This window comes from Chroicocephalus ridibundus, chromosome 3, assembly GCF_963924245.1.
Source record: "Chroicocephalus ridibundus chromosome 3, bChrRid1.1, whole genome shotgun sequence".
NCBI classification, from domain to species: domain Eukaryota; kingdom Metazoa; phylum Chordata; class Aves; order Charadriiformes; family Laridae; genus Chroicocephalus; species Chroicocephalus ridibundus.
Window position 1 is genome coordinate 94314243 of NC_086286.1, and position 25434 is coordinate 94339676.

At 40.1% G+C, this 25434-nt stretch overlaps 2 protein-coding genes across 7 annotated transcripts in view; both read left to right on the forward strand.

The window, feature by feature from the left end:
- FILIP1 (filamin A interacting protein 1) overlaps positions 1 to 6094 on the forward strand; it is a 110941-nt gene extending 104847 nt beyond the window's left edge. For 5 of the 6 annotated variants that reach the window (XM_063330147.1, XM_063330148.1, XM_063330151.1 and 2 more), the window contains one exon: positions 5261 to 6094. Coding sequence is in view for 1 of the 6 variants with exons in the window: in XM_063330151.1 (XP_063186221.1) it covers positions 5261 to 5301 (41 nt within the window). In the remaining 5 variants the exon portion in view is untranslated. Of the gene's footprint in view, positions 1 to 165; positions 3036 to 5260 lie in introns of those variants that run through there. The other variant, XM_063330149.1, reaches the window with a different exon arrangement.
- A 5757-nt stretch (positions 6095 to 11851) lies between these two features.
- Positions 11852 to 25296, forward strand: TMEM30A (transmembrane protein 30A). The gene is made up of 7 exons (XM_063330154.1): positions 11852 to 12205; positions 18246 to 18362; positions 18999 to 19106; positions 20232 to 20319; positions 20794 to 20937; positions 22665 to 22871; positions 23796 to 25296. Exons 1-7 carry the CDS (start codon positions 11924 to 11926, stop codon positions 23987 to 23989), a joined length of 1140 nt encoding a protein of 379 aa, XP_063186224.1. The 5' UTR covers positions 11852 to 11923; the 3' UTR covers positions 23990 to 25296.
- Positions 25297 to 25434: the final 138 nt, after the last annotated feature.

A 25434-nucleotide genomic window follows, 5' to 3' on the forward strand; every position in this document is an offset into this window, starting at 1 on the left:
AAATAGCTAAAAATAGGTATTTAGTTGTACTCATAATTTTTTAACATCTGTTTTAATTGACCTGAGATTGTTGTTTCTTAAAGGCAGAAGAAGAGTAAGATGAAAAAAGAAAGCCTATAATTCAGAAGTCTTAAAAGTTGAAGTGTAACTGTCTTTATTATATAGGAATTTCTTCTGAATCTGAAGACAGTTATATTTAGTGACTACAGTAAGATTCTCCATTCAGTCGGTCAGCTCCAGAAGGGAATTTGGACAACCAAGTCTAAAGACAGTGCCTAAGCCCCAGAGGCATCTTGAAGATCTTCATGAAGTTCTTCCTCTGCACTTCTCTAGTCAGTGTTTCAGTTGTGACTTAACTAGCACTGCAGCCTCTGAACCTAACTGAGATCCATAATCTAGGTATTCTTGTATTTCCTCTAAGGGCTTTAAGTCAAGGCACAGTTTCATGGTTGCTTAAAGTCAGGATGTAACCCCACACTGGAGTCAAAAGCTGTAGTCCTGTCTTTGTCACCTCTAGCAAGGAAAGTACTCACTTCCATTTGGTTTTCCCTTGAGCTGGCACAAGTGTTTGAATTTAACTGGGAAACTGATCTGAACTAAAAGAAATCTGGCAAAACCCAAAAAGCTTTAACATAGCTTAGTTCCAGGCTCTCAGGACGGAAAAAGAAGGAAGGCGGGCGTAGGAAACCAGTGGCTGTTTTAAACTGATTGTGGAATCATGAATGCCTCCTCGTTGATCAAATACCACACAAATGTAGGGGTGGTGCTGCTTATTTTAAAAGGCCTTTGATGGAAACCTTTCTTCAAAGGTAGGAGACAGGTTCCCCTTTCTCACTGGTATCTGATGAGACTCAAACCTACATCAGCTGCAGCCAAGTTCACCAGTGGCACTGACAGACAGTTGAGAGGGAAGAAGGTGGTGTTCGCATTCCCTCCTGTAAAGGCTGGGCTGTTCTGCATGGAGGGCTTCAGTATTCACTGAGCAGAAAGAAGAGAGTGGTTGAGTGGTCAGCATATTGAACTAGGAGGAGGGAGCCCCCCCGGATTCTGGTCCCTGTTCCAAAGGCTGCTTTTGAGCCTGGCCTTTTGTGAAAAGAAGGCTTATAAGATGAAGTGTCTGTGTTCATCCATCCCTCCTTCTGTCCTTCATTGATAATAACATTGAACACATCAACCAATTTCACCCAAATCTGACAAAGCAATAAGGGTTTCTAGAATGAGAAGTTCTTCCAGTTTAATGAAAAGGGCGACAGAGAAGAGGAGCAAGACCTTGGCAGTGCCCCACTGTGCAGAAGAATGTAGCATGAGCTCACCTTCATACAACATCAAAGAAGGAACACAGGAGAATGATGTCAGAAATACCACAAGGACAAGCTTTGTTCAGACCTCAGATTTTACTAGGCGCCAAAGAATCAAACTGTGACACACCAGTCCATAGGAAAATATCGGGGCTTCTTGTGTGTTCTACGTTACTGGATTACAGCGCAGAAAGCAAGCCTTCCTCTGCCCAGGCCATCATCTAGACTGACTCATCCTCATTGTTTCTCTCTCTTACTTTTTTATCTGTATTGATTTCTTATGAAGTGGAACAGTTTCAGTAGCAAAATGCACTCAGCTCAGAGCAATAATGATAGTTAGCATGCTTCATCAGGAACCGAGCTGGCTGAGAACCAATCTTTGTATTTTTGGTAGGAGTCAATGTCAGCTGGAGAGATGCCCTGTTCTGGCTGACTGCGTGGCCATATAAGCAGTTACGATAACTCGAGCCCAGCAGTGGGACAGCAGTGAGGTGGAGAGGCAGAAGAGCAGGGAAAGGGCCAGCCCATTCATGAGCAGCACGTATGGACTGAGAAGGTGCACCCTCAGTTCTCCAGATGACCTCTGTGATTTTAAATCTAGTTCCTAATAAGTTTTCCACTGTGTTCTCTAGATTAGATCCTGTCACCTGAATTACTGTTACATATGAGTATTGCTAGTGTAGTCACTAACAGAGCAATACATTTGAGTAAGTGTAACTGAAAACGCGGGAGCACAGAACTTCAGCCCTAATGCCTGGGGGATTTCTTTCAGACTGGTAAACATGGTGAGCAAATAATAGAAGAAAACCAGAGATTTTGATTTATTTTGCCCACCATTTTTGCATTTCGTGACACCCATTAGTGTGATTTTTCAAAAAACAAATAACACTTTGTGACTCTTCTGAATATGCTCACAGAGTACGCATGTTACCATATTTAAACCTCAAACCACTTACAGCACATAAGTAATTGGCATCGTGTGAGTAATCTCTGAAGGCACGTTAATACGTTGATTCATGCCAGTTGGATGCCAAGTCTTATGTTACTGCCTGCAGTGTGCTACATGTGTTCTAAAACATGCCCAGTGTTTACATGAATTTTCAGTGATTCTGATCAGAAATGGAAGAGCATGTCTTTAAAGAGAGTAAGCAACTGTCCTGCTGGGTTTCAGGTGCGTGGCATCAGCTGCAACAGTCAGGACAATTTTCAGACCAATTACGTGTTCCCATCACACCTCAGTGGCCGATTTCATTGAGTCGGTTTGAAACCTGTAGTTCGCTGGCAGGAGTTTCTGTGAGCTCATCTTTCGAACTTGTTTTCATTTAGGGGAATGTTTTTCTCCCCTCTGTCAGTGTGAGTTACCCTCTTCCCCTTAATTTTGCCTGAGCTTTCTCACGCAAAACCCTATGCAACATTTCTTGTTGTAGATGTTAACTTCACTTTGAATCTTGCTCCCTACGTGCTGCTCTTACTTGGCTTTTTGGAAGATGCAATCAGGGTTAATTACTCTTAGATGCAGAGCTATCAGCTCTGAGAGTCAGGTATGAATCACTCAGGAATGAACGGTTCTTCACTTTAAAAACTCTCTTCGACAGGATTTTAAAAATAGAAACACTGATGTATCATTTCTGTTGCTTGGGTGTGCGTTGTCTGTGGCACATACATTTTTAAATTATCTGGCGTTACCTGTTTGTATATATTGTAAGAAGAAATTAAACTTCGTATGTTAAAATGTCAGTTGATGTGCTTCATTATATGACTCGGTATTTTTCATAGGCTACCTGTTAGTGTTGTGTTTCTTGGAGAAGCTCTGATTTGCATCGGTGGGACTGAAAGCAAAATTAGCAGTTTTACATTAACTGCGTTTTCTTTTCCTGTCATTAAAATAAATTGTTTTGTTTAAGTGACTTTGTAGCTTCTTGAAACATTCACATCTATAACCCTAGAAAAATTTAAGTAATCATATCCTACAGATATAATCATATTCCTACAGAACTCTGACAAAATCTGCCCTACTATAATTTTAGTTTAATTACTGTTCGGACACCTCTTTTACTAACTACAATATGTGTGTGTATAAATATATGTGTTTATTTTTTTATATATATATAAACATTTTAAATGAAAAAATGGTTGAAAAACTAAGAGCAAACATATACATGTACGTGAGAAATGAATACTAGAAGTGGAAATTATTTGATTTTTTAATTATTTCTCCTGCTCTTTTCTGCATAATTGCTGTATTGGGTCTGTAGGAGGAAGACTGATTCAGAAACCTACTGTAGTTTTGCTGTTCAATCAGTAATTTGGCCTTTACAAGGAGCATGATACTTTTCTGCTGGTCATTTAGTTTTCAGAATTTTGTATCTAAACTCCATATTAATATATAATGTGCATAGCGCATATTAAGAAAAATTTGTTTTATATAGAGTTCGTGTGACTCCCATTGAACTTAATGGGAGATTTCACCTGAGGTTACAATCTGATACTAAGTAAATGCAGCTTTTCACATCATATTCCTCAAGAGCTTGAAGTTAAAGATCAGCACTGGTTGTACGGTAAATTTTTATTGTAGTTTGTGGTTCTTTCACAATTCATTGCTCAAAAACTGGAATGTGCCACCTAGTGGCAAAATTCTGGTATTAAGAGTACAAGGAAAACGTTTTGATTTTCTTTCCTCTTAGAATTTAACTTAATCAAAAGTCTTGCAACATTAGGGAGCAGAAAAAGGCACAAGTCAATAAAAACATAAAAGCGAAAAAATACATGATTAGTGTCATTTCTTGGGTCATGTCAATCCTGAAAAACCTTCAGACTATTAAGAGAGGAAGGAATCTTAAAAAACCCAACCAAATAATTTCAATTAAGAAAATAAATGCTTCTGAAAATGTATTATTGTATGTTTCTAGTTAGCATTGGTACAGTTACATTATTTCAAATGCATAAACCACACCTTTTCAGAGAAAACCAGCATTGATAGCTAAGGTCTTACATTGAAAAAGTTGCCTGTAAGAGCAGCATATATGGATAGAAGAGAAGACCAGGTCCTTAGTATTTCAGCAGAGCCCAGAGATTAATCAGGATCAGGGATCTCCTGCATTACACACAGGGCAAGGTCAAGTCCAGCCTTTCAATGACAACGCCAATACTTAGTTTTGCCTGCGGTGGCTGAAATCTGTCCCTATTAAAGTCAGTAGCAAAATTCAAGCAGACTTACTGACTCCAGCGTAGCTTTATAAGCCAAATTTCAATTAAAAATGAGAATTGACCTCCTAACCTCTTCCTCATCCCCATTTCAGAATTGCTAGTGGGTTTATGACAGATTTGCTCAGACAGGATACAAGAGGCCCCACTCCAAGTCTTCCTCTACCTGATTTGGGTGTGGGACTGGAACCTTGGTGTTCCTGTGGTTTAATCCATTCAACTACATTATTCTTTTTCCCTATGGACAACCGAGTGATGGTCTTGACATTGCAGTGGAAGCCAAGGGCTCCTGAGTTGTAGCCTGATACAAATTTAGTTTGCCTTTGTAGCATTAGCCAGGATGGTTTTTATCAACCACTGATGTAAGTCCACATTTCTAGAGGAAAGTGTAGTGATAAGATGAAGGGTAACGGTTTTAAACTGAAAGAGGGGAGATTTAGATTAGGTATTAGGAAGAAATTCTTTGCTGTGAGAGTGGTGAGACACTGGAACAGGTTGCCCAGAGAAGCTGTGGATGCCCCATCCCTGGAGGTGTTCAAGGCCAGGCTGGATGGGGCTTTGAGCAGCCTGGTCTAGTGGAAGGTGTCCCTGCCCATGGCAGGGGATTGGAACTAGATGATCTTGAAGGTCCCTTCCAACCCAAACCAATCTATGGTTCTATGAACAATGCTTTGCGCTGCCATTGTAACTGTTCTTCTTTAAAGTGTCATCTCTTCGCAGTTTCATAAACCCAAATGTTTTGCTCTCTTTTCTTTTAGAGAGTGTCATCATTCACCAGTTACGCATGAACTCTAGATGAGTTACCGCCCCCCCCGCACGCTCTGTGTGCACCACCCTCCTTGCCAGTTGGATGGATCACTGTAGAAGCTCTCTACCATCAACACACCAGGGTCACTCGTGCTACTGATTATTCATGGAAGTATTTGTTACTTCCATTAGATTTTATATATTTTTTTTTCTTGGTAGAGCTTTAAGAATGAAGGGCCTTGCTGATATTTTTAAAGTACATAGTCAGAGAGAGAAGCAGTCTTTCTGCCGGCTGAATTTCACTTTTATTTGCAAAGCCTAAGGCATGTGCTTTATTTTGTTTGATGTTTGCGATATAATTTATTTTTATAACACAATTTGTAAAGTAACTGTCCCAAAGTTGCAATTCCTGTTGTCCATGGCGCATTTATTTGTAGAATACACTGTCAAATTCGCAATTTGATATTTTTTTAATAGAGAGTATGTAAAGAAAGAAAAATTTTAACTTCAGCAGTGTTTTGTGTTTAAATGGAAAAATATTCAGCACATTTTTTTTGCCACCACGAGATTCTGTGAGACTAAATACTCTGAAGACTGCTGTATGGAATTTGTACTATCGCAGAATATTTCTTGCACTGTGTGATGGTTTGGCATAAAATTAAGCATTAAAGTCCAATGCCTTGAAATACAACCAGATTTACTCATTTTAAACAATGTAAGCCAGTTTTTAAAGCTGTGATTTTTTTTTCTATATAATGTATGTTTTTACTTCTGCCTGTACCAAAAAAGCTGATTTTCATTACACTGTAACTAATAAATTTTCACAACTATGCAAATGTAATCAAGTGTTTGAATTTGAAGTCTAATTTCTTAAGGTTGGCAGTACTCGTGTATGTATTTGTTTATAGGGACAGAATGCATGGCTTTGGAAGTTCCATTTTCTCACTGGTGTCCCACTGTGGTATCACAGTGATGTACGTAGTAAAACTGATTCAGATGGTTTTAGATATGGAGCGGAATCTATCAACCAAGCCCTTAATGACTTAATGAACCTTGTGCTTTCGCTGCACTGTCAGAGACGTTTGACTGGTACAATCAGAATATTTAGTCCTGGACTAGTAGAACTGTACAAGTGAGATCCCACGCACTCTGCCCTACGCCGAAGGGCGCATTTTACACTGGTGGCTGTAGCTTTTCAAGTAGCATCCAGAGAATTCTGTGGCAGCTATACTTAAAATGATTTTTTTGAATGAATTTATATATAAAGCTGGATACAACCCAGGCAGGGCCTTTTTTTCCCTATGCATTTCATAATGAATTATTTTTAATCTAAGTCATTGGCACATATTTAAAATACTGCGGATTTTTTAATTGCAGAAGCTACTGGGAGAAATTACTTTTTGGAAGGGCAAATGGTGTTGCTTGCAGGAGATGTGCTGTGAGACGCCGGAAAGATGCATTAACTCAGTGTCCCACTGAGAGGACTAGGTCAGTTCATCTTTGAAGCTGCAATACCGCACTGCTGCCGAGTCAATTCGATCTTCATGGGAGCCACAGGAGCTGCTTTTCCTTCTAGACAGGAGTTCTGCAGCAAATGCTGACGCTGTAGAGAAGCAGGATATTCCGGGACCTGTGTAAACTTCCTTGGAGCTTCTCTGCATTGTAAAGAGCTGGCTAATACAGCTATACTGAACAAGCAAAACAAATGCTGCTTATCATTGCAAAAGAGTCGTTTTGTTGGTGTAGCGTATACTTCAGCTGGTACACCAAGTTTTTTAAGGAGTGTGTGGTTTTTTTCTTACGGCAGAGGATATATGCCAATAACATAGCTGTGTCTGTAGATCACATTTTAGAGTGAGCTGAGAAGAATTCCAGCTTTTGGAGCATGATACAGCTGAGGTGAATAAAGTTTAGTACGTGCCACATTTCAGTTTACTGCACGGTAGAGTGAACATCGTAATGACCCAGATCTTCTATTTTCAAAGCATTACTAGGGAATCAAAACCTATCCGTGTTAAGAACTACATTGAGCTCATCTGGAATGAAACTGCCAGCTATTTGAAAGTGACAGTGACGTGCCTGAAATAAACTTCAGCTTTTAAATATGAGTAAGAAGATATAAGCAAAATCTTATTCTGAAATTGAGTCTGGATTTAAAAGGTCTCAATCAAAGTAGAAAATATTTTTCCTTGTCTAGATTTTAATATAAAGCTGATTCAGTATGAGTGTCTGTGGAAGGTGTCCCCTTTTGGTTTATGATTCTGAAACAAATATATAAACATCTACGGTTTCGCAAGTACATTAAGTTTTTAAGCTTTACAAAATAAAGGTTTGTTTAAAGCATAACTACAGTCGTGTTGTATTTGAAATCGTTTAGATTTTAAAAATATTTTCGGTGAACTGCAGCACTTTGGAGTAGGAGACTGGTAACACTGGTCATAAAAGATCCGGGGTGATACACACTATTTAATCGCTGGCTGATAATGGTTTATGCTGGTGGAATAATAAATTCTGATCCGACACCTGGCAGGCAGATAAATTATTTCATAGAAATGCCTGGAGGGTAAAACTCCTGTGTGCTTTGACAGGTGCTATTTCATCTTCAATGCATTTACGTTCCTGGTCAATTTTTTTACATTACCTAATTTGGATATGAATCTAAAACAAATAAGTAAAGAAAGTGCATTAGCCACATAATGAGCTGCTATTCTGGGGATACTCGGGAAGAAATCTATTAATATAGACTAAAGATGTGATTAATTTCTACAAGTATTGTCATTTTAAAGGAAGTAATCAGGAAGTGCTTTCAGACTGACAATGTAGAGGCTACCTTGGGCTATGGAGAGCAGCAGCTTTTAAGGAATTTAAAAGCAGTGAAAGATCCAATTTTCTCTTAAAGATCTCTTCCTGTCTGAAGAGGATTGAAAGGCCTGTGTTAGTATAATTATAGGTGATGGTATATAATGTTTCAGTCTATTAAAAAAATCTCCAGTTCTTTGATTTCTAGAGAAAAACTTTACAGCCAGTGAGTTTTCCTTTTGCGTCACTGTGAAACATAATTGGACTAAAGGGGAGACAAAATTGCCTGTTTTGTAGAACTATCTCTAATGTAGAAAACAAGATATAAAATGGAGGTTACTGCCCTGACTGTTCCACCTCTACTGTGCATCACTGAGTTCCATCTCCCCTTCTGAACAGTTACATTTAAGTTGAAAACTTCATATATAATGCTTTAAGTTATGTAGATTTAGTCCCTGAAATAATCTATTTGGCAGTTACTGCATTTTATTTGGATTACATTCAAAATATTCTGTTCTAAATATTAGGAGGGTTAACCGCATAAGGTTTTATTTGTTTAATTTTATTTTGAAAAGTATTAATTATTTGCATCTTTCCTAGAAATAAGTGGACAATGTGACAGGGTAAGTGCCAGAAGAAGATCACTTTGGGGGCTTAATGGAATACAATTAAAAAGTAAATGCAAACTGGTGGTCTTTTAGATTAACTACAATATATTAATTTGTGTACAATTTTAAGGCTCATTTTATAACCCTGAAATGAGACTTCAGTTTTCAAATTAAAATTCTGTAATTTTAGCATTTATTCTTAGATAGTCAGATACATATTTGCTTATTCCTTGCCTTAAAAATGTAACACATTGAGGCCTTGACTATGTGATATGTCTGTGCTAGGTGAATGCCTAATAAATCAGTTTGCCATTCCACATATTAAAAAAGGAACATTATAAATGTATGTTTCAATAAGTGTTTTTCTTTTTTTTTCTGTATCTATTTGACTTATAACTGCACACGAACCACCATGACCACATCGCACAGCACCTCATTGTAGAATTTCATGAACATTAAATTTGTTGGTTGCACTTGCTTGGATAGAAATGGGTTTGCCATAGCGTAAAACGGTGAAATAATATCCAACCAAGACCTTAGCTTACCAATGAAAAAGTAAAACCGATATATCGAAGTACTTATGCTGATATTCTTGATTTCTCTAGAGACTGGAAGTAAGATACCCTCTGATTGCATCCAGTTATGTTACTGAGGATATAATCCTTTTGGCAAAAAGAAAAATCACACTTCTGATTAACCTGGTTGTTACAGTGCAAAGGGTACGCCAAGCTTATAGATGAACATATGGCCTTAGTTACAACTAGCTGAAGAGAGAGCTATGAATGGCTAATAGCAGATCTGATCTGTATGGTAGCTTAGAATGTTTTTTATGTTTCACATCGTGCAGAACGGTTTCAAGCAGAAATTTGTTCAGACACCTCACTTCAGTTGTTGCTTTGTCAATGTGGCAACGCTTATCCTCACATCAGGACTTGGCCACGAGGATGTGTACCATACCACACCTTGTTAAATTTGTCCAAAAATTCAAAAGTTCAAAATTGGACAGCAGCTGATTCCACTGGGTGGAAAGGAGGAAGTTCTCCTGTTTTCTCCTTCTTCCACATTTCCCAGATCTATCCTGGGCTTTTGTGGCTCTGGCTGTATTAGCATGACATTTGATACAAACGGAGCAGATGAGCGCTCAAAAGCTCTGGGGCTCTTCATATTTCCATGGGACATAATTTGAGTTTTTCCTGAGCTGGGTTTAGCCTGGCGCCCAGGCAAAACGTTTCCCCTGCAGGTCGCTTTGAAATTTTCTGAAGGGAAACTTTCACATCGACCTGTGTTTGCCTGACTGAGGGCATCTCTGCAAGATCCTCTAGGGAGTTCACACAAATGACAGCACAACATCAGTGATCCACACCATCACCTCCGTGGCTATTCCCCCACAACCGACAGAGTTTGTGCCCAGTTTAACCACTGCAGAACAGATTCCCACACAAATTTAACCTGCCCATTCTTGCCAGTCCTCTCATACCTGCAGCATCAGGTTCGCGACTTCCTGACACTGCCCCTTGGTTATCCTGCTTCCAGAGAAATGTCTTGCCATCTCACAGCAGTTTTACCAGCAGCCTTGTTCCCTTGGGATCCCAGGTTGCACCTCGCTGGATTTTCTGTGAGGCTGTGGGAGTAAAAGTTACTACAGCTGAAGGTGGTAATTGAAAACAAAAGATAATAAAGAAAAAGGTGATAGTAGGGCCAAGGGGCTTAGGAAGGTGAAATGACAGCAAAAGGTAGGGCCCACAAGATAATGGAAAGGATAAATTAGGAATGAGATTTAGCTTTAGCCCAGATGCCACAAGGAACACGAATAATTTTTGAACCCTAAATAACTACTTAGGCAACAAAGTAATTCTTAAATTTCAGATGCTTAAGTGTGCAAATTTCCTATGCTGCCTGCAGAGAGGTCTTTCGAGTCTCCAGACAGACACGGCATTTGCACAAGTCATTTGCTCCCCCCAGTGGTCTTTGCTGATACTTTCGATACTTCAGAGAACGAAAAGGCATTTGTTTTAGTGAAACTGTTCCACAGACAGCTAAAACGTCTTAGACTGGATTGCATGCTTATAAAATTATTTAAATAGTTTTAATTATTTTTTCCTAAGTAAATACATAAATACTTGCCGAAAGTGGATTTTGGCTACTCTCTATGTAGTGAGGACTACACCGCCCTCACAAAACAATCTTCAACGTAAAACTGCCAATGAAGTGAGAAATACGGACTTTCAGTGTCACATTCACTTGAGCAATTCCTGATAAAGCAGGTATTCTGGGATACGAAGACATAATCCGACACTGCTTTCCACAAGGCAACTACTTAATGAATAGAACCCCCATTGGTTCCTAAAGGGAAAAAAAAGTAACTATGACAGCAATGTCCCTGTCCACACTCACTGCACTGTGATTTGCTCACACATCTTCTGACAAGAGAGCAGGAATACAGCACGAAACAACTCCCAAAAGTGATGATTAGTATGAATGGCTTCATCCAGGTAAGCTCTTACAACTTTGCTGAGACTATTACATCTCTACAGTGGCACTGGCGCTGTCCCTGAGAGCAGGCAGCTTAAGTTAACCTCTCCATTTTCGATCCACCGTTGCTGCCTTTTTCCATCAACCCTCCTCCGAAGCAGTGGGAACAGGGGATAGGGGGGGCTCCTCCTGAAGCACAGCGCAGGGGTGACAAGGCCGCAGGCCCAGGCCTTCTCCCCTCAGAGGCGGCAGCAGCAGGCGGCAGCGGCCGCCCTGGCCTGGCCTGGCCTGGCCTCTCCCCGGAGGGCGGCAGTCACACCCCCGAGGAAGGGGCCTGCGTGCCCGCTGGGACCCAACTGCTTCACCGGAAGCGTGCGAGGGCGGTGGAAAGTGACGCAATGCGTTACGCAGCGCGGCAAGGCCTGAGGGAGGTGTCTCAGCGGCACGGCCCGCCCGCGGCGCGGCGCAGCCACTGCGCATGCGCGCTCCCGCCGAAGCGCGCCCCTTACTGCGCATGCGCCCTTTGACCCCGCCCCTCGGCGGCACCACGCGCGTCGCAGCCTCCGCGCATGCGCACTCCGGCCCCACCCGCCGGGGGCGCCCCCGCACCTGCGCACGCGCAGCTCCGTGCCGCCCCGTTCTCTCGCCGCCGGGGACGGGCGCGGGGCGTGGCCGGGGGGGGGGCGGTGCGGCGTCATCAGGCACGCGCCCGCCTCCGGTCACGTGCTGGGGGGTATCGGTGAGGCGGGGTTGGGGGTGTCGCCGGCGGTGCCGGTGTCAGCGCGGGGTGCTATCATGGCGGTGAACTACAGCGCGAAGGAGGAGGCGGACGGGCACCCCTCGGGCGGCGTCGGGGTGCCGGGCGGCGGCGGTGGGGCGGTGGGCGGCGGCGGCGGCGGGGGTGCGGTGAAGACCCGCAAGCCCGATAACACGGCGTTCAAGCAGCAGCGGCTGCCGGCCTGGCAGCCCATCCTGACGGCGGGCACGGTGCTGCCGGCCTTCTTCATCATCGGCCTCATCTTCATCCCCATCGGCATCGGCATCTTCGTTACCTCCAACAACATCCGGGAGTACGAGGTGCGGGGGGGGGACGGGGACACGGGCCCGGGTTCGGAAGCCCCCGGAGGCCGCTCGGGGGGCGCCGGGCCGGGCCAGGCCGGGCCAGGTGAGCGGCGTTCGGGATGGCCTGCCCCCGCAGGCCCCCGCGCCTCCTTGCGACATCGGGCGGCGTCTGTCGCTGCCGATACCCGGCGAGACGTCGAGGTGGCGAACGCGGTTTCCGTGAAGAACGGACCCCTCGCCCTGGCGGCTCCGGATCGGTTTAACGTTTGTGCTCTTTGACAAACCATCCATTAATGGCCCTGAGGACGCTGAGCTTGCAGAGTGTCCTCCGCCTGGGCCGCAGGCCTCCTGTCAGCCTTGCAAGTGCTCCCCGGTGAACTTCAGGGAAGTTAATGGCGGTAGTTAATCAACGCAGCCCGATGCAGGTCCTGTTCTCGGTGGTACAGAAAGTACGTGTGTCGTCCTTGGGACAGGTGTCCCTGCCCGTGGCAGGGGGTTGGGACTAGATGATCTTGAAGGTCCCTTCTGACCTAAACCATTCTGTGATAGCTTGTGGCAATGGGATATATACCTTTAAATGTCCCGAAGTAATTACAGTTTCAAGACAGAACTCTGCGGTGAATGCATTGCTGTTCTTACGCGCCCGAATGATCTAACGTTTTAGATGCTCTATGGGAGACCGGGGTGTCCGGAGTAAACTTAGAAACAAAGATGGATGAGTGTGGCTTTTTCTAATTATACTTACAAAACCTGAGTCACTTACATCAGATAATTAACCACATCGCTGCTGTGAAAAGTTGCTGAGCATTAACCAAAAACTGAACCATGTGTCACAGTTACGTCCATTTGGTAGCAGGATCACTTTATGTTGTAAGGAAACAACCCAAAGGGCTTAGGGACAACCTTGAAAAGTAGCCTGATAGCTATGATTAGTTTCGGTGGGCTAATGTGACAAAGACTGATTTTAGCAAAATAAAAAAACAAAAAAAAAACAACAAGCAAAACTAAAACAAAAAAGTGGAGTTGTTTGTTGGATTGCTGTGTTTGAGAATATGAATTTTTGTGGATCGAATCATTCTAGTTATCAGAGTAAGCTGTCACTTTCAAATGAGCAGTGTTCAAGGCAGTGGCTTGGCTGGTGGTAGCAATGTGGCAGTGAAGCCCAATTAACTAAAGAAATCCTGAGGCAGACAATGAATGGTATTATATTTTCATATTTCTGTTAAAATGTAAACAATGTTAAAATAAAACCAATTTAGGGTTCACTTTCCTTTTATGTTAAGAGCTAAAATTCCAGTCAAGGAGAAAAGCAGAAGTGAAAAAAGAACAAAGCTGAGGTGTATTTTACAGTGTCCGAATGTTGTATGTAAGCATATTTTTAAGAAGCAGTTTTGTCTTGTGTCAACGTTTGAGGGTATGCAGAACACGTGAAAATTGACACGTGCAGAACACTGCCAAGTTGTCTTGGGCATGTAGACATTTAAATTGTTGTGTTATAGTCATATTTAAGGTAAATAAAATCACATGTTTTCAATAGGACACTCAATAGAGAGAAATAAAAATTAGTTAGCAAAGATAATTTTTTTGACAATTGCATTTAAAATAGCCATTTTGATAGTAAAGCAATACAAAGTTTAACATCATAATGATTGTAAGGTAAATATAATTGCATAAATAGATCTCTTTTTTTTTCATTATGACTGGATCTGCATTGATCTATAGGGACAGGAAATGCATTGGAGTTTCATGAATCCAAAAATGTAAGCAACTCCTTGTGCATATATCGCTGCTGTATGCATATATGCAATTTTTATATACTAGTGTTGCTTAGCAGCTCAGTCACGTACTCCTGGTAAGTTCCAGCAGGAGGCAAAACCTAGATGTTCCCACCTAATGTGCAGTACGAAAATCCATAGGTGAGCTGGGAGCATGACTGATGCTCCCCTACGCAATCAGATTGCATATATAAAGCAGTAGTAGCCATTTGTATTTGGAAACCAGTTGGCCTGTGCTGGCCTTCCACCCATTGTAATTTCAAGATCTTCAAGATTAGAAAGAGTTTCGTTTTTTCGTTTTGCTGTGTGGGTTCAGACTGGTAGTATCCACCTCACATGAAGCTCTCCCAAGTCAGATCATTAGGCTTCTGTGAGGACAGGAGCGACAGAGTTCCTGACTGCTGAAAGTATGAACAGACAGTCGGGGTATACAAGTGAGAATGGGGAAACTTGGGTCCTGTTCTCTGATCCTCATGTTTGTTTTATCAAGCATATCAATGCAGAAATTCTGTGAATGAGATTATAATTCTAAAGGCAGCTGAATTTTGTGGAGGGAAAAAAAAAAGTTTAAATCAAAAAAGGCTTTACAGTTGCAAGAACAAAACATAGATGAAGCATTTTACAGACCAGCGTTTGGGCTCTGAACGCCAGTGAGGCATGCAGATTAAGACACTGCTGTGACCCCTGTGCTTAGCTGAGATACGTCCCTGCTTGGTGTGCTGTCTTCTGTTAGTAACTTCCGAGTGTTACTCACAAATAGCTGTAAATTTAGCTCTGGGAGACAAGACATCTAGAAGCTAGGTGCAGTGACTAAGCTCTTTTAAGAACGCAATTGGAAGAGGAAGCAGAGGTAGTTGTTTACACCCACCTCCTAGGCAATAGCATACTTGTTAAGTGTGTATGCATATATATATATCTGCCTGTAAACTTAGTGTATTGGAATTGAATAGGATGTATAATTTATGCCCCTGAAATACACGTTTACGTACAGTTCAAATCACCCTTCCCTGGAACTAGATATTGCAGCCATTAGTATCCCTGTGCGCTGTGCTGTTTTCATACAGGTGCAGGGACTGAGCAGCAAAATGTAGCTTTTCCATTGATTTCCTTTATAAGCTCTTTTGAATTCAATTGTGGAAGATTTCCAACAGCTTAAGTGTACTAGAATTATAGGGTTTTTTTGAGTTGGTGTTCTCTAGCATTTTCTTACTGTTTTAAAGGGTATAAACAGCCATTCGTCTTGGGTCTATCGTGAAAATAGTTCATTTGGGTGGAAAATGAGAATCAGCTGTGTGAGTGTATCTTTTTGCCCTGTTATTAAAAGGTGAAAAAGTTATTTTTCCTGAATTGCTTTTTTTTTTTCTTTAGAGTGGATGCAAAGCATTGGCAGAGCATATTAAAATGTGATAAAAACTGAGAAGTATCCAAAACATTAATTGTGTAGGAAGGAGATCTTTGTGCTGTGACTGCTGCTATGAAATGCATAATAGTAGTTAAAAAGCCAGATAGACTTTAAGGCATGACTAGGAATGAAGAACTGGAAGAAAGTAGATTACTGTTGCATGTGTCTTCAGTGTTGTGTGCAGTTCCAGTAGCCCCATCTCAAAAACGATACAAAGCTTAACAAAATCTACAGAGAGGGATAGCAAAGAGTTATGGGATGCCTTTTATACAAGAAGGGGCTGAGCAGAGTAGGATAAATACGTGACAGCGCATGAAGTCTACAAAGTCGTAAATGGTTTGGAGAATACGTACATGCAATAGTTATGTTATTTCTATACTTCAAAAACGTAAATCGAAAGAGGAGGACATCAACAGCCTGAAAAGCCATTGGTGCCTGATAGCTTGGATGCACGCAGTGTCCTTGGATCAGGGGTTGTTGGGAAGGGCTTGCTCTGTGTGGGTTTGTCATATGAACGCTGGGTCCGGCAGGTTCCTGCCACAGACCCCAAAGTCAGTCCTTCAGTTCTCAAAGTCCTGGTTTTGTCATTTTGTCAAGAGGTGAAGACAGATACCTCTATCCCTTTAGTTAAACTCTCTGTTGAATGTAACCTGTAAATGTGGATGCAGAAAAAAACACTTGTGTTAGCAGTTATTGTCCAGGAAAGCTCTTGCATAGCATTGAGTCTGATAGCAGTGATTAAAAGCATGCTTCTGTTTCAGTATACACCAATTTCATGCTTCGCAGAATTTATTCAATTATATTTTTAAAAGTGAAGTCTTTAGATCTTTCACAACCTTGGAGTATTTGAATTTTGTTCTTGATCTTAAACAACTTCTTAAACTTTTTTGTTGGGCAACAAAGATGGTTGAGGGACTGGAGCATCTCCCTTATGAGGAAAGGCTGAGAGAGCTGGGACTCTTCAGCCTGGAGAAGAGAAGGTTGAGGGGGGACCTGATTAATGTTTACAAGTATCTAAAGGGTGGGTTTAAGGAGGACGGAGCCAGGCTCTTTTAAGTGCCAGTCCCCCTTTTAAGTTCCAGTAACAGGACGAGGGGTAATGGGCACAAGCTGGAACATAGGAAGTTCCGATCAAATACGAGAAAAAACTTCTTTACGGTGAGGGTGACAGAGCACTGGAACAGGCTGCCCAGGGAGGTTGTGGAGTCCCCTTCTCTGGAGACTTTCAAGACCTGCCTGGCTGCAGTCCTGAGTAATGTGCTCTAGGCAATCCCGCTTTAGCAGGGGAGTTGGACTAGATGATCTCTAGAGGTCCCTTCCAACTCTGAGAATTCCGTGATTCTCCACATGCTGAAGAACTAGCTCAGGATATGGAGGTTTAAGTTCTTTCTAAAGGAAATGCTTGTTTAAGATTATTTTAGCAGGAAAAAAAAAAACAAACAAAAAACCAAAAACCAAACAAACCACCAGGTTAGCCTTGAACAAATGAGATGAGTTGTCTGTTGAGAGCTGTGGTGGTTTGTCTGTCTGCTGTAGCTAAACAGAGCTCTTCAGGACCACTGCAGTAGTGCTATTTCTAGATCAGCGTAAACTCAATATCTTGTTCAACAAAGGAAGCAAAGATTATGTGATCCTCTCTCACTCTCTGCCAGATAATGGCTTCTGAAGCTGACTCGTTTCAGCTAGGCTCATTAGGGTGTAGGTCTCATCTGTCAGAAACCTGGCAAAAGAGCAGATACTAATAATAAAGCTGAAGGAAGGGCTGGAGCGTAATAGATATCAAAGAAATCACAGGAAGAGAGACCTTGAAGAAGATCCAGAGGAAAACAGGCTTCAGTTGTTTCCTGAACCTTGAAACTGCGTGTTTGTTTTAGCTAACCTTAATACAGGTATTAGGACAGATGATAAGTCACTCTAATTCTTGATAATGCGTTCCACTACAAGCATGTATCAGGGCAAACAGTTTGCAGCAGCCTTTCATAAAACTATAGAGGTGTTGTAGTTTAAATGTTAAACAGTTTGTTGCCGTAACTTGGTACATGTTTCAGCAATCTCAGTCTAAATTCTAAATAGAAAGTTCATAGTAAACGTAGAAATACATAGGTTATAGGCAGATGGAAGCTTTCTGCGGCTGCACTTGTAGCTAGCCTGCTGAGTCCGCGTTAATTATTTTCTGCCATCCACATGCTGGAGCTATAGATAAGGGAGAGCTAATGTGGTCCAGTGACTTCAGTTGGCTGGAGCCATAGGGTGATCTCGTGGCTGCTCAGGATATGTTGTGTGTACTGTCCAGGTAGCCTGTATGTACAGACTACATCCTCCCTATTTTAGGAGAGTTTTTGGGCATTAAGTGATTCTTTTTTTTTTTTTTTTCGTTTTTTTAATGTTCTGACTAATTAGATGGCTAAAAATGGTCAGCAAAACAAGTTTTCTAATGCAAACCTTCTTTATCAATTACTAGATTTTTAAAAATTTAAGCTCTCTGGAAGGCATGTAAAAGCTCAGATCTGCTTGTCATGTAGTGTGCGTGTGTTTGGAAACATCCTCTTGTCAGGAGTGTCTGCTGTTGGTGTTTTGGTGTGTGTTTTTTGTTTTGTTTGTTTTGGGGTTTGGTTTTGTTTTGTTTTTCTCCAGCCCTAATGGCCTGCCTCAGTGTTAAATTTGTTTGGGGCTGAAATTGAGCATATAGACAGAATCATAAAATCTTTAGAAGACCCTCTTCGGATCATCCTATAGGCCTGAATGGGCTTTTGGAGTTGAGGTGTAATAAGACTACAGAATGAATGCCATGTTAACTCTCTGGCTTATTAATCAATTTTTTTCCTAACTCTCCCATTGTAAACTAATGACTTTTTTTTTTTTTTCCCCCCTGTTACAGATTGACTATACAGGAACAGAGCCTTCTAGTCCCTGCAACAAATGTTTAAATGTGTCCTGGGACAGCACACCACCTTGTACTTGCACCATCAATTTCACACTGGAACATTCATTTGAGGTATGCCACCCTGTATGCAAAGTGAAATTAGAACAGTTTGTATGGTTTATTTCATAATTGATAGGAAAGCTGTATCATTTAAGTCCTAATTTTTTTCCTATTTTAAAGGATTATTCCTAGTTTTCCTATGAACTTGGATCTGATTTTTTTTGTGCAGGGATGAGATGTTTTTTTATGCTTCTGTTTTTCTGGAAATGTACAACATTAAATGGAATGCTTGTGCTTTACACATTTCGATTTAGCGTGTAGTGAGTAGATGGGCTATTCCTGCACGATTTACAAAAACTCAGTTCAACAAGAATTGGAAATACCAGATAAGTGCTTTCTGACAAACTGGAGGCAAATAATAAGGCTTATGTGGTTAACATCAGACACATTAGGTGTTGGGATTAGTGCTGGTGATAATCATTCTGATAGTTTATGAGATGTTGATAGTGTTTGACTTCAGGGTGCCAGTTTATGTTAGGATAGTACTCTTACGGATGCAGGCTTGAGGCTTTATGAATGTTGCTGTAAGGTAAACACAGTTTAAGAGGTTAAAATTTTAACATTATGATAATTAGCATGTTCATATGTTCTATTGATCTGTTCTTTGTGTGCATGTAAAACCCTCTTGCCCCAACTTGCTTCTTGTAGAGCAATGTATTCATGTATTATGGACTTTCCAACTTCTATCAAAACCATCGTCGTTATGTGAAATCTCGAGATGACAGCCAGCTAAATGGAGATAACAGTTCCCTACTTGTAGGTATTTATGCTTGCATAATAATAGCAACCAACTTCTGAGTAGTGCATAAATCACCATGTAGCAGAGTATATAGTTTAATAATAATAATAATGAGGTACTAGATTTTTTTTTGCATAACAGAAGACAACCATAAGAAATTCATAATTTGTTTACAAAAAATAACTGTGAAATACTGTAAAATGTCATGTCAGACTTTTCATTAAGTGGACAGCAATGCAGTACTTTGATTGCTTCTCAAATTTGAATAGTTTTAAACTGTCTTTTTATCTTCAGTCAGTAGCATCTATCTGTATCTGTTCTGTCTAAAGTTTTCATTTTCAGTCTAAAATAATATTTGGTTTCCTAGCACTTGGTTTGGATATTGTAGCGAAATGCATCTGGCTTTGTAGACTCTGGTTCAATATTGAACATCAGTGATATTGGAAAATACCAGTATTGTTTATTCTGTTCAAGATACTGTGTAATGTTCAGGGACAGATTTCTCCTCCTCTTAATTTTTATAAGGAGTGGAAATGCAGTTGCGTTCTTTCTCCAACAAGAATGATTCTCTCTTTTCACCTGTAAACTTTAAAAAGCTTAAAAAACTTTAAAAAAGGGGAGAGTTTCAGGATGCTACATCTGATGACTGACACAGGGTTTGTGGGGACTTTTGCTTTCATTTTTGTCATGCTGTTGGAGTCCTGACAACCTTTTGTATTTTATGTTACGCTTGGTTTCTTATCATAGTCTATTTTCTATAATGTTGATGCATACTTAAAAAAAAAACAGCTTTAAAGAAATAATTGAGTACTTCATGTTGAAAGACTGTTTCTATTAAAAGACAAAAGGAAAAAAGTTCTAATAGCTTCCAAGAAAAGCCTTGTTTTTAGTATGACCATGATGGGATTCTGAGTTTATTTGTGTTTTATTTATATTTTATTCCTGCTTGTAAAAGAAAAATGAATTATGCTAACTGGTATTGAATGCCGAAGTATTTGTACATGTCCTGACTTGTGAGAAGATTATTTTGTGGTACATTGGTACATTTAAGATGTGCACATTATTGAGGCACTGTAGTAAAAACCAGGTTAGTTGGATAAACTAGCACAGATTAATCTGCTTTTTTTCTTTCTAACTATCAGAATCCAAGTAAGGAATGTGAGCCTTACCGCACGAATGAGGACAAACCCATTGCTCCTTGTGGAGCTATTGCCAATAGTATGTTTAATGGTATGGTAACACTTTTAAGTTATTACTTGGATGTTTTTGTGATCTAGTGTATGTTTTGTGTTTTGTTGCAAAATATTCTGAGTGAAGACATCATAGGCTTTTTTGGTTTGAATTAACACGTTTTTGTTGTTCAGAGTAAAGTAAATATCTTCTGTTGGGCTGCTGTTGCTTTTTTCAAAATTGCTATCAGAATTAATTTAATCTGATAGTGTGCAAAGCATGGAAATACCTGTTGAGAGAAGCTGTTAGTGCTGTGGAGTACCCATATAGATACCATATACGGATAACATGCTGCTATCTAATGTACATTGATTCTTACAGAACAGCTTGTGATTGTGTCAGGCAGGTAATAAATGCCTTGTCCAGTTTTTTTTTGTTTTGTTTCTCCTGGAGGCAATTGTTTCACTGCCTATCAGGATTATCGGTCTAATGAAAGCTTCTTCAGCTGGTGTTCTAATTTGATTTTCTTCTTAGATACATTGGAATTATACCGCATTGATAATGACACAAGGACTCCTATTACTTTGATTAAAAAAGGCATTGCGTGGTGGACAGATAAAAATGTAAAGTTCAGGAATCCCACAGGAGATGGAAACAACTTAACTGCACTTTTCCAAGGTAAAATAAAAGATATGAAATCTTAAGAATAACAAAACACTTCAAACACACTTTGATTCCAATGAGTTTTATCTCATTGACAAGATTTTACTGAATGTGCTAATTAAAAATATTGTGCTAATTAAAAAATTTTAAGAAGAGATCCAAGCTAAGGACTACTCTGCTATCTAGAAAGATTGTCTTTAAATAATGAAAGCTTCACATTTCACGTGAAGTGTTTGGTTTTTACTTTTACTGTAATCAGTAACTTGTTTTTGCTTTAAAATTTCTGCGTTTTTTTCACTTTGGATACTGAGAAGAGCCTAATGTGTGCATTGCTGTTGTGGTTTAACACCAGCTGGCAACTAAGCACTACAGAGCTGCTCACTAACTGTGCCTTCTCCCAGTGGGACGGTGGGGAGAATTGTAAGGGTAACAGTGAGAAAACTCGTGGGTTGAGGTACAGACAGTTTAATAATAAAAAAAAAATAAAATTGTAAGGGGGGGGGAACCCAACCAAACAACAATGGAGGAAAATGAAACCCAAGAAAAACAAGTGATGCAAAAGAAAACAATTGCTTATCACCAACCGAGTCCCTGAGCGATGGCAGTCCCTGCCTACCTCTACCAACCCAGTTTTATTGCTGAGCATGATGTCACATGGTATGGAATATCCCTGTGGCCAGTTGGGGTCAGCTGTCCTGGCTGTGTCCCCTCCCAGCCTCTTGTGCACCCCCAGCCTGCTCGCTGGCAGGGCAGTCTGAGGAGCAGAAAAGGCCTTGAGGCTGTGTAAGCACTGTTCAGCATAAATAAAACATCAGTGTGTAATCAGTGCTATTTTCATCACAAATCCAAAACATAGCAGGATACAAGCTACTATGAAGAATTTAACTCAATCCCAGCCAAAACCAGTATAACTGTTATGATGCTTGGATTTAACTTGAAAAGAAATCCTGCAGTTGTTTAATCAAACTCTTCATACGGAGTTTTCATTTAAATGTTTCTACTGCTAGATTGTGTGCAAGTTTTCTAAAAACCTGATTCTTTTTTGTGATTAGAAGTGACTGATGTCTCTCATTTGTTAGGTTAAATACAGTTTGGTAAATCAAAGTTTTCTTTGGCTACCAGCGTCTGAAAATAATCTTCCTCAGGGCTCTGAGGTGTGTGTGTATGTGTTTATGCAAAGCATATAATAATTTCAGGTTTAACCTGATGTGGGTTTCTTGCTTAGTCACAGCCAAATTGCATGTTACCAGTGTGATGCTAAACCTTGGAAAAGCAGATACCTTAACACAGTGTAGAATTGTATTTCCAATAAAATTAGGAGAGTCATTAGTATGGCATCATCTAAAATACTGTACATAATTTTATTTGCTCATGGTCCAGGAAGTAGTAGTCGAACTCGAACAAGTGAGTGGAGGAGCTGTCATCATGGAGAACTATCTCACTAAGGTTGAGTAATGTTTTGAGACAAGACTTCCTAGCTATATAAACATGTAGGGAAGGCAGATTTGTTTAAACAAATGGACAGTGCTGTCATGAGAATAAATGGATATGCACTACTATTTCTGCTGCAAAATAAAAAGTTTTTAAACAGACCCCAGCATCTTGCAATAATAGTGAGACAACCTGTCTGTACTGTTTGGAAGTTAATGTTTTTTTTGTAATAGAATGAATTTGATGAGCTGGTGTGTTACTTAGTCCTGTATTTGAAATACCTTATTGTTACTATTTTTGTTTAATCCTAGGCACAACAAAGCCTGTGAACTGGCCCAAGCCAGTGTATATGCTGGACTCGGAGCCTGACAACAATGGCTTTATCAATGAAGACTTCATTGTGTGGATGCGTACTGCTGCTCTGCCAACATTCCGCAAGCTGTATCGTCTCATTGAAAGGAAGAATAACTTACAGCCTACCTTACAGGCTGGAAGATATTCTTTGGATATTGCATACAGTATCCTTTGAAAAACCTTTGAAAGTGGCTAAGGGCCTTAGGTGGATTACATAGGCATATATTTGTCCAAGTTCAAATTGAACTAAGCGTTTTGGTTTTTTTTTCATCTCTTAAAAAAAAAAGATGATACGGAGCTGTGGTTGAAAACTGGTAGTCAGAATAGGGTAGAATATTGCCATCTTTTAATTCTGTGTAAGTTTTTATAGAACTAGTAGCTTCATAGCTAGAGGGAAATCGGATTGCTTGGGAGCTGTAAAGGAACTGAGAGATGCACAGGAGAAAGGAAAGAGGTAGTTGGTAGCCTAGAAATTTGAGAACTTTAACTTCAAGGTGTAATGGCAATATGTAATCAGGGGCAGACTGACTTTGGAGGTCAGAAAAATGCCAGAGCTGTGGCTCAGATGGAGATATGTCATTCTATTGTGGACAAACTATAGACTAGGTAGAAGTGCAGGAGACTAGAGGAGGAGGGTTGTCATAGTTACCAAATTCTTAAAATTCAAAAGCACTTAATGATAATTTTAAAATAGCTACTGCGGTATTTTACTGTGCTGCAAAACTGTGGGGAGTGCATATAAAACTGAATTAACATGAAGACAAATTTTGTACTAAAACATATTCAAAAATTAAAATTTAGCTTTCCCTCACTTTATTGAAGCTGCTTTCAAAAACTCAAAACCATGCATTTACTCCTCCCTTACAAGGGAGTTAACATCTAACATGGCATTTTTCTTGGAGTAGCTGACAGTGCCCAGATTAGTACTAGCCTAAAAGAACAGCTAAATGTTTCATATTTACACTTCCAGTACTCAAAGGCAGCAGTTTGTATTTGGAACCTCAGTAAAATGACCCAAAACTTTAAGGTGTCTGACACACAAAGCTAAACTTGGAAATGTGCTTCTTGTTTTCCTAAATGTTTTTCAGATTACCCTGTACACAGTTTTGATGGACGAAAAAGAATGATCCTGAGCACCATCTCGTGGATGGGAGGCAAAAATCCTTTTCTGGGAATTGCTTACATCACTGTTGGGTCCATATGCTTCTTCCTAGGAGTTGTATTGCTGATCATCCATCACAAATATGGAAATCGAAACACTAGTGCAGACATTCCCAATTAATCTCGCATTCTGAAAACAAATGTACTGCATGTGCATCAAGGCCAGTCCAGAATGGACCCAGTTTTTGAAAGATAAATCTCTGCTTCTGTCACTTCTGAGACTGGGTACATAGTTTTGATCTAAAGCTCCCCTTTCCCATACCGTGGATTAACTCTTGAAAATGACGGGTATACAATTAGCTGTATTGATTGTATCTCTGCCTATGTCAGAAATAATTTTTTTTTCTGATATTTGCCTCTAACTAGGCAGGCCACACGATGCATATAGCTCCTGTTCCCTTGATGCATCTGCTGCTTGTTCATGTGCTGTGTGATGTCGGTATGATTCAGTACCTATAGATTGTGTGGAGAAAGACTGTTGTAAGATACTGTAAACTTTCCGGAATTCAGATATCAGCGCTGTTGAAAGGAAAAGTCAAGTCTTAAATGTTTTTTCAATTTACTGTCTTGTGTGCATGGGCTCCTACATTTCTTGCTGAGATTTTAATATATTTATATAAGTTGTTAAATATTTTTCCTGTGTCCTGCCCACTTCTGTTGTGTTAAAGGATTTAAGTGCTGTGTAAATTTCAGCGCTCTGGATTCTTTGTATATTTACAATATATGTGCCTGGCCAGTAAACTAGCATCCTATGAAGATATCAGAGAACCTACTTGTTAATTATCTGCGTGAGTCCCTTTTAAAGTTTGTTCTAAATTGGGAAATGTTTCTTGCAGGTAGAACCTACTTTTTTTCTAATTTTCTTTGCTTTAAGTCATATCCAATACTAGTTTACCTCTTGTGCTTGCTGGTTTTGCTTTTCATGAGCAGCTCCAAGCGTTAATTAAAAAGAACCTAAAATGTTTTTTCTGTTCACAAATTTGGGTGAATTCCTTTTATTGGAGGAGTTTCTTAAATTTCTTGAGGCATACGTATTCGGAGCAGGCTTTGTTGTAAAGGAATTATCATACACTTTTTCCTTATTTGGAGTGAACACCACATTAATTTTTTGCGGTGTTAGGATAGTAAACTATAGAAATTCAAAAGTTGAGATGGAAGTAACCTTTTTTCACTGAAATGCAGGTTGAGCTTGCTGTGAAACCTAATTTAAATCCTGCAGTTAGAAGCAATGGGTGGGTTAGTGTCTTAAATCAAATTACAGAAGGGTTCACTTTTAGGTTAATTAAAAGTTAAGTGCAACCTGTAAAATATTACTTTTTGGTGACTTTTTTTAGATGATGCACAGAAATTGTAATGTATATCGTGGAGATCACTTTATATGCAACTAGCTTGATAAAGTATTGAGTATATTAAAAAAGACCTAATACATTCTGCAAACCATTTAAAAGAGATTTTATTGTGTTGTTGAACATGCATTTATTTTCATTGATTTTCAGTAAGTGTGAATGCAGTTTTAGTTCTATTTCTGGGATTGCATATTTGTTACAAAAAGCTGTTTATTCATGG

What these genes read in the sequence shown, in the direction of transcription:
- TMEM30A (XM_063330154.1), top strand. Translation starts at nt 11,924, where the DNA reads ATGGCGGTGAACTACAGCGCGAAGGAGGAGGCGGACGGGCACCCCTCG. An exon ending in ACAACATCCGGGAGTACGAG is followed by an intron (nt 12,206 to 18,245) that starts GTGCGGGGGGGG and finishes CCCCTGTTACAG; the next exon opens with ATTGACTATACAGGAACAGA. An exon ending in TTCTTTGGATATTGCATACA is followed by an intron (nt 22,872 to 23,795) that starts GTATCCTTTGAA and finishes AATGTTTTTCAG; the next exon opens with ATTACCCTGTACACAGTTTT.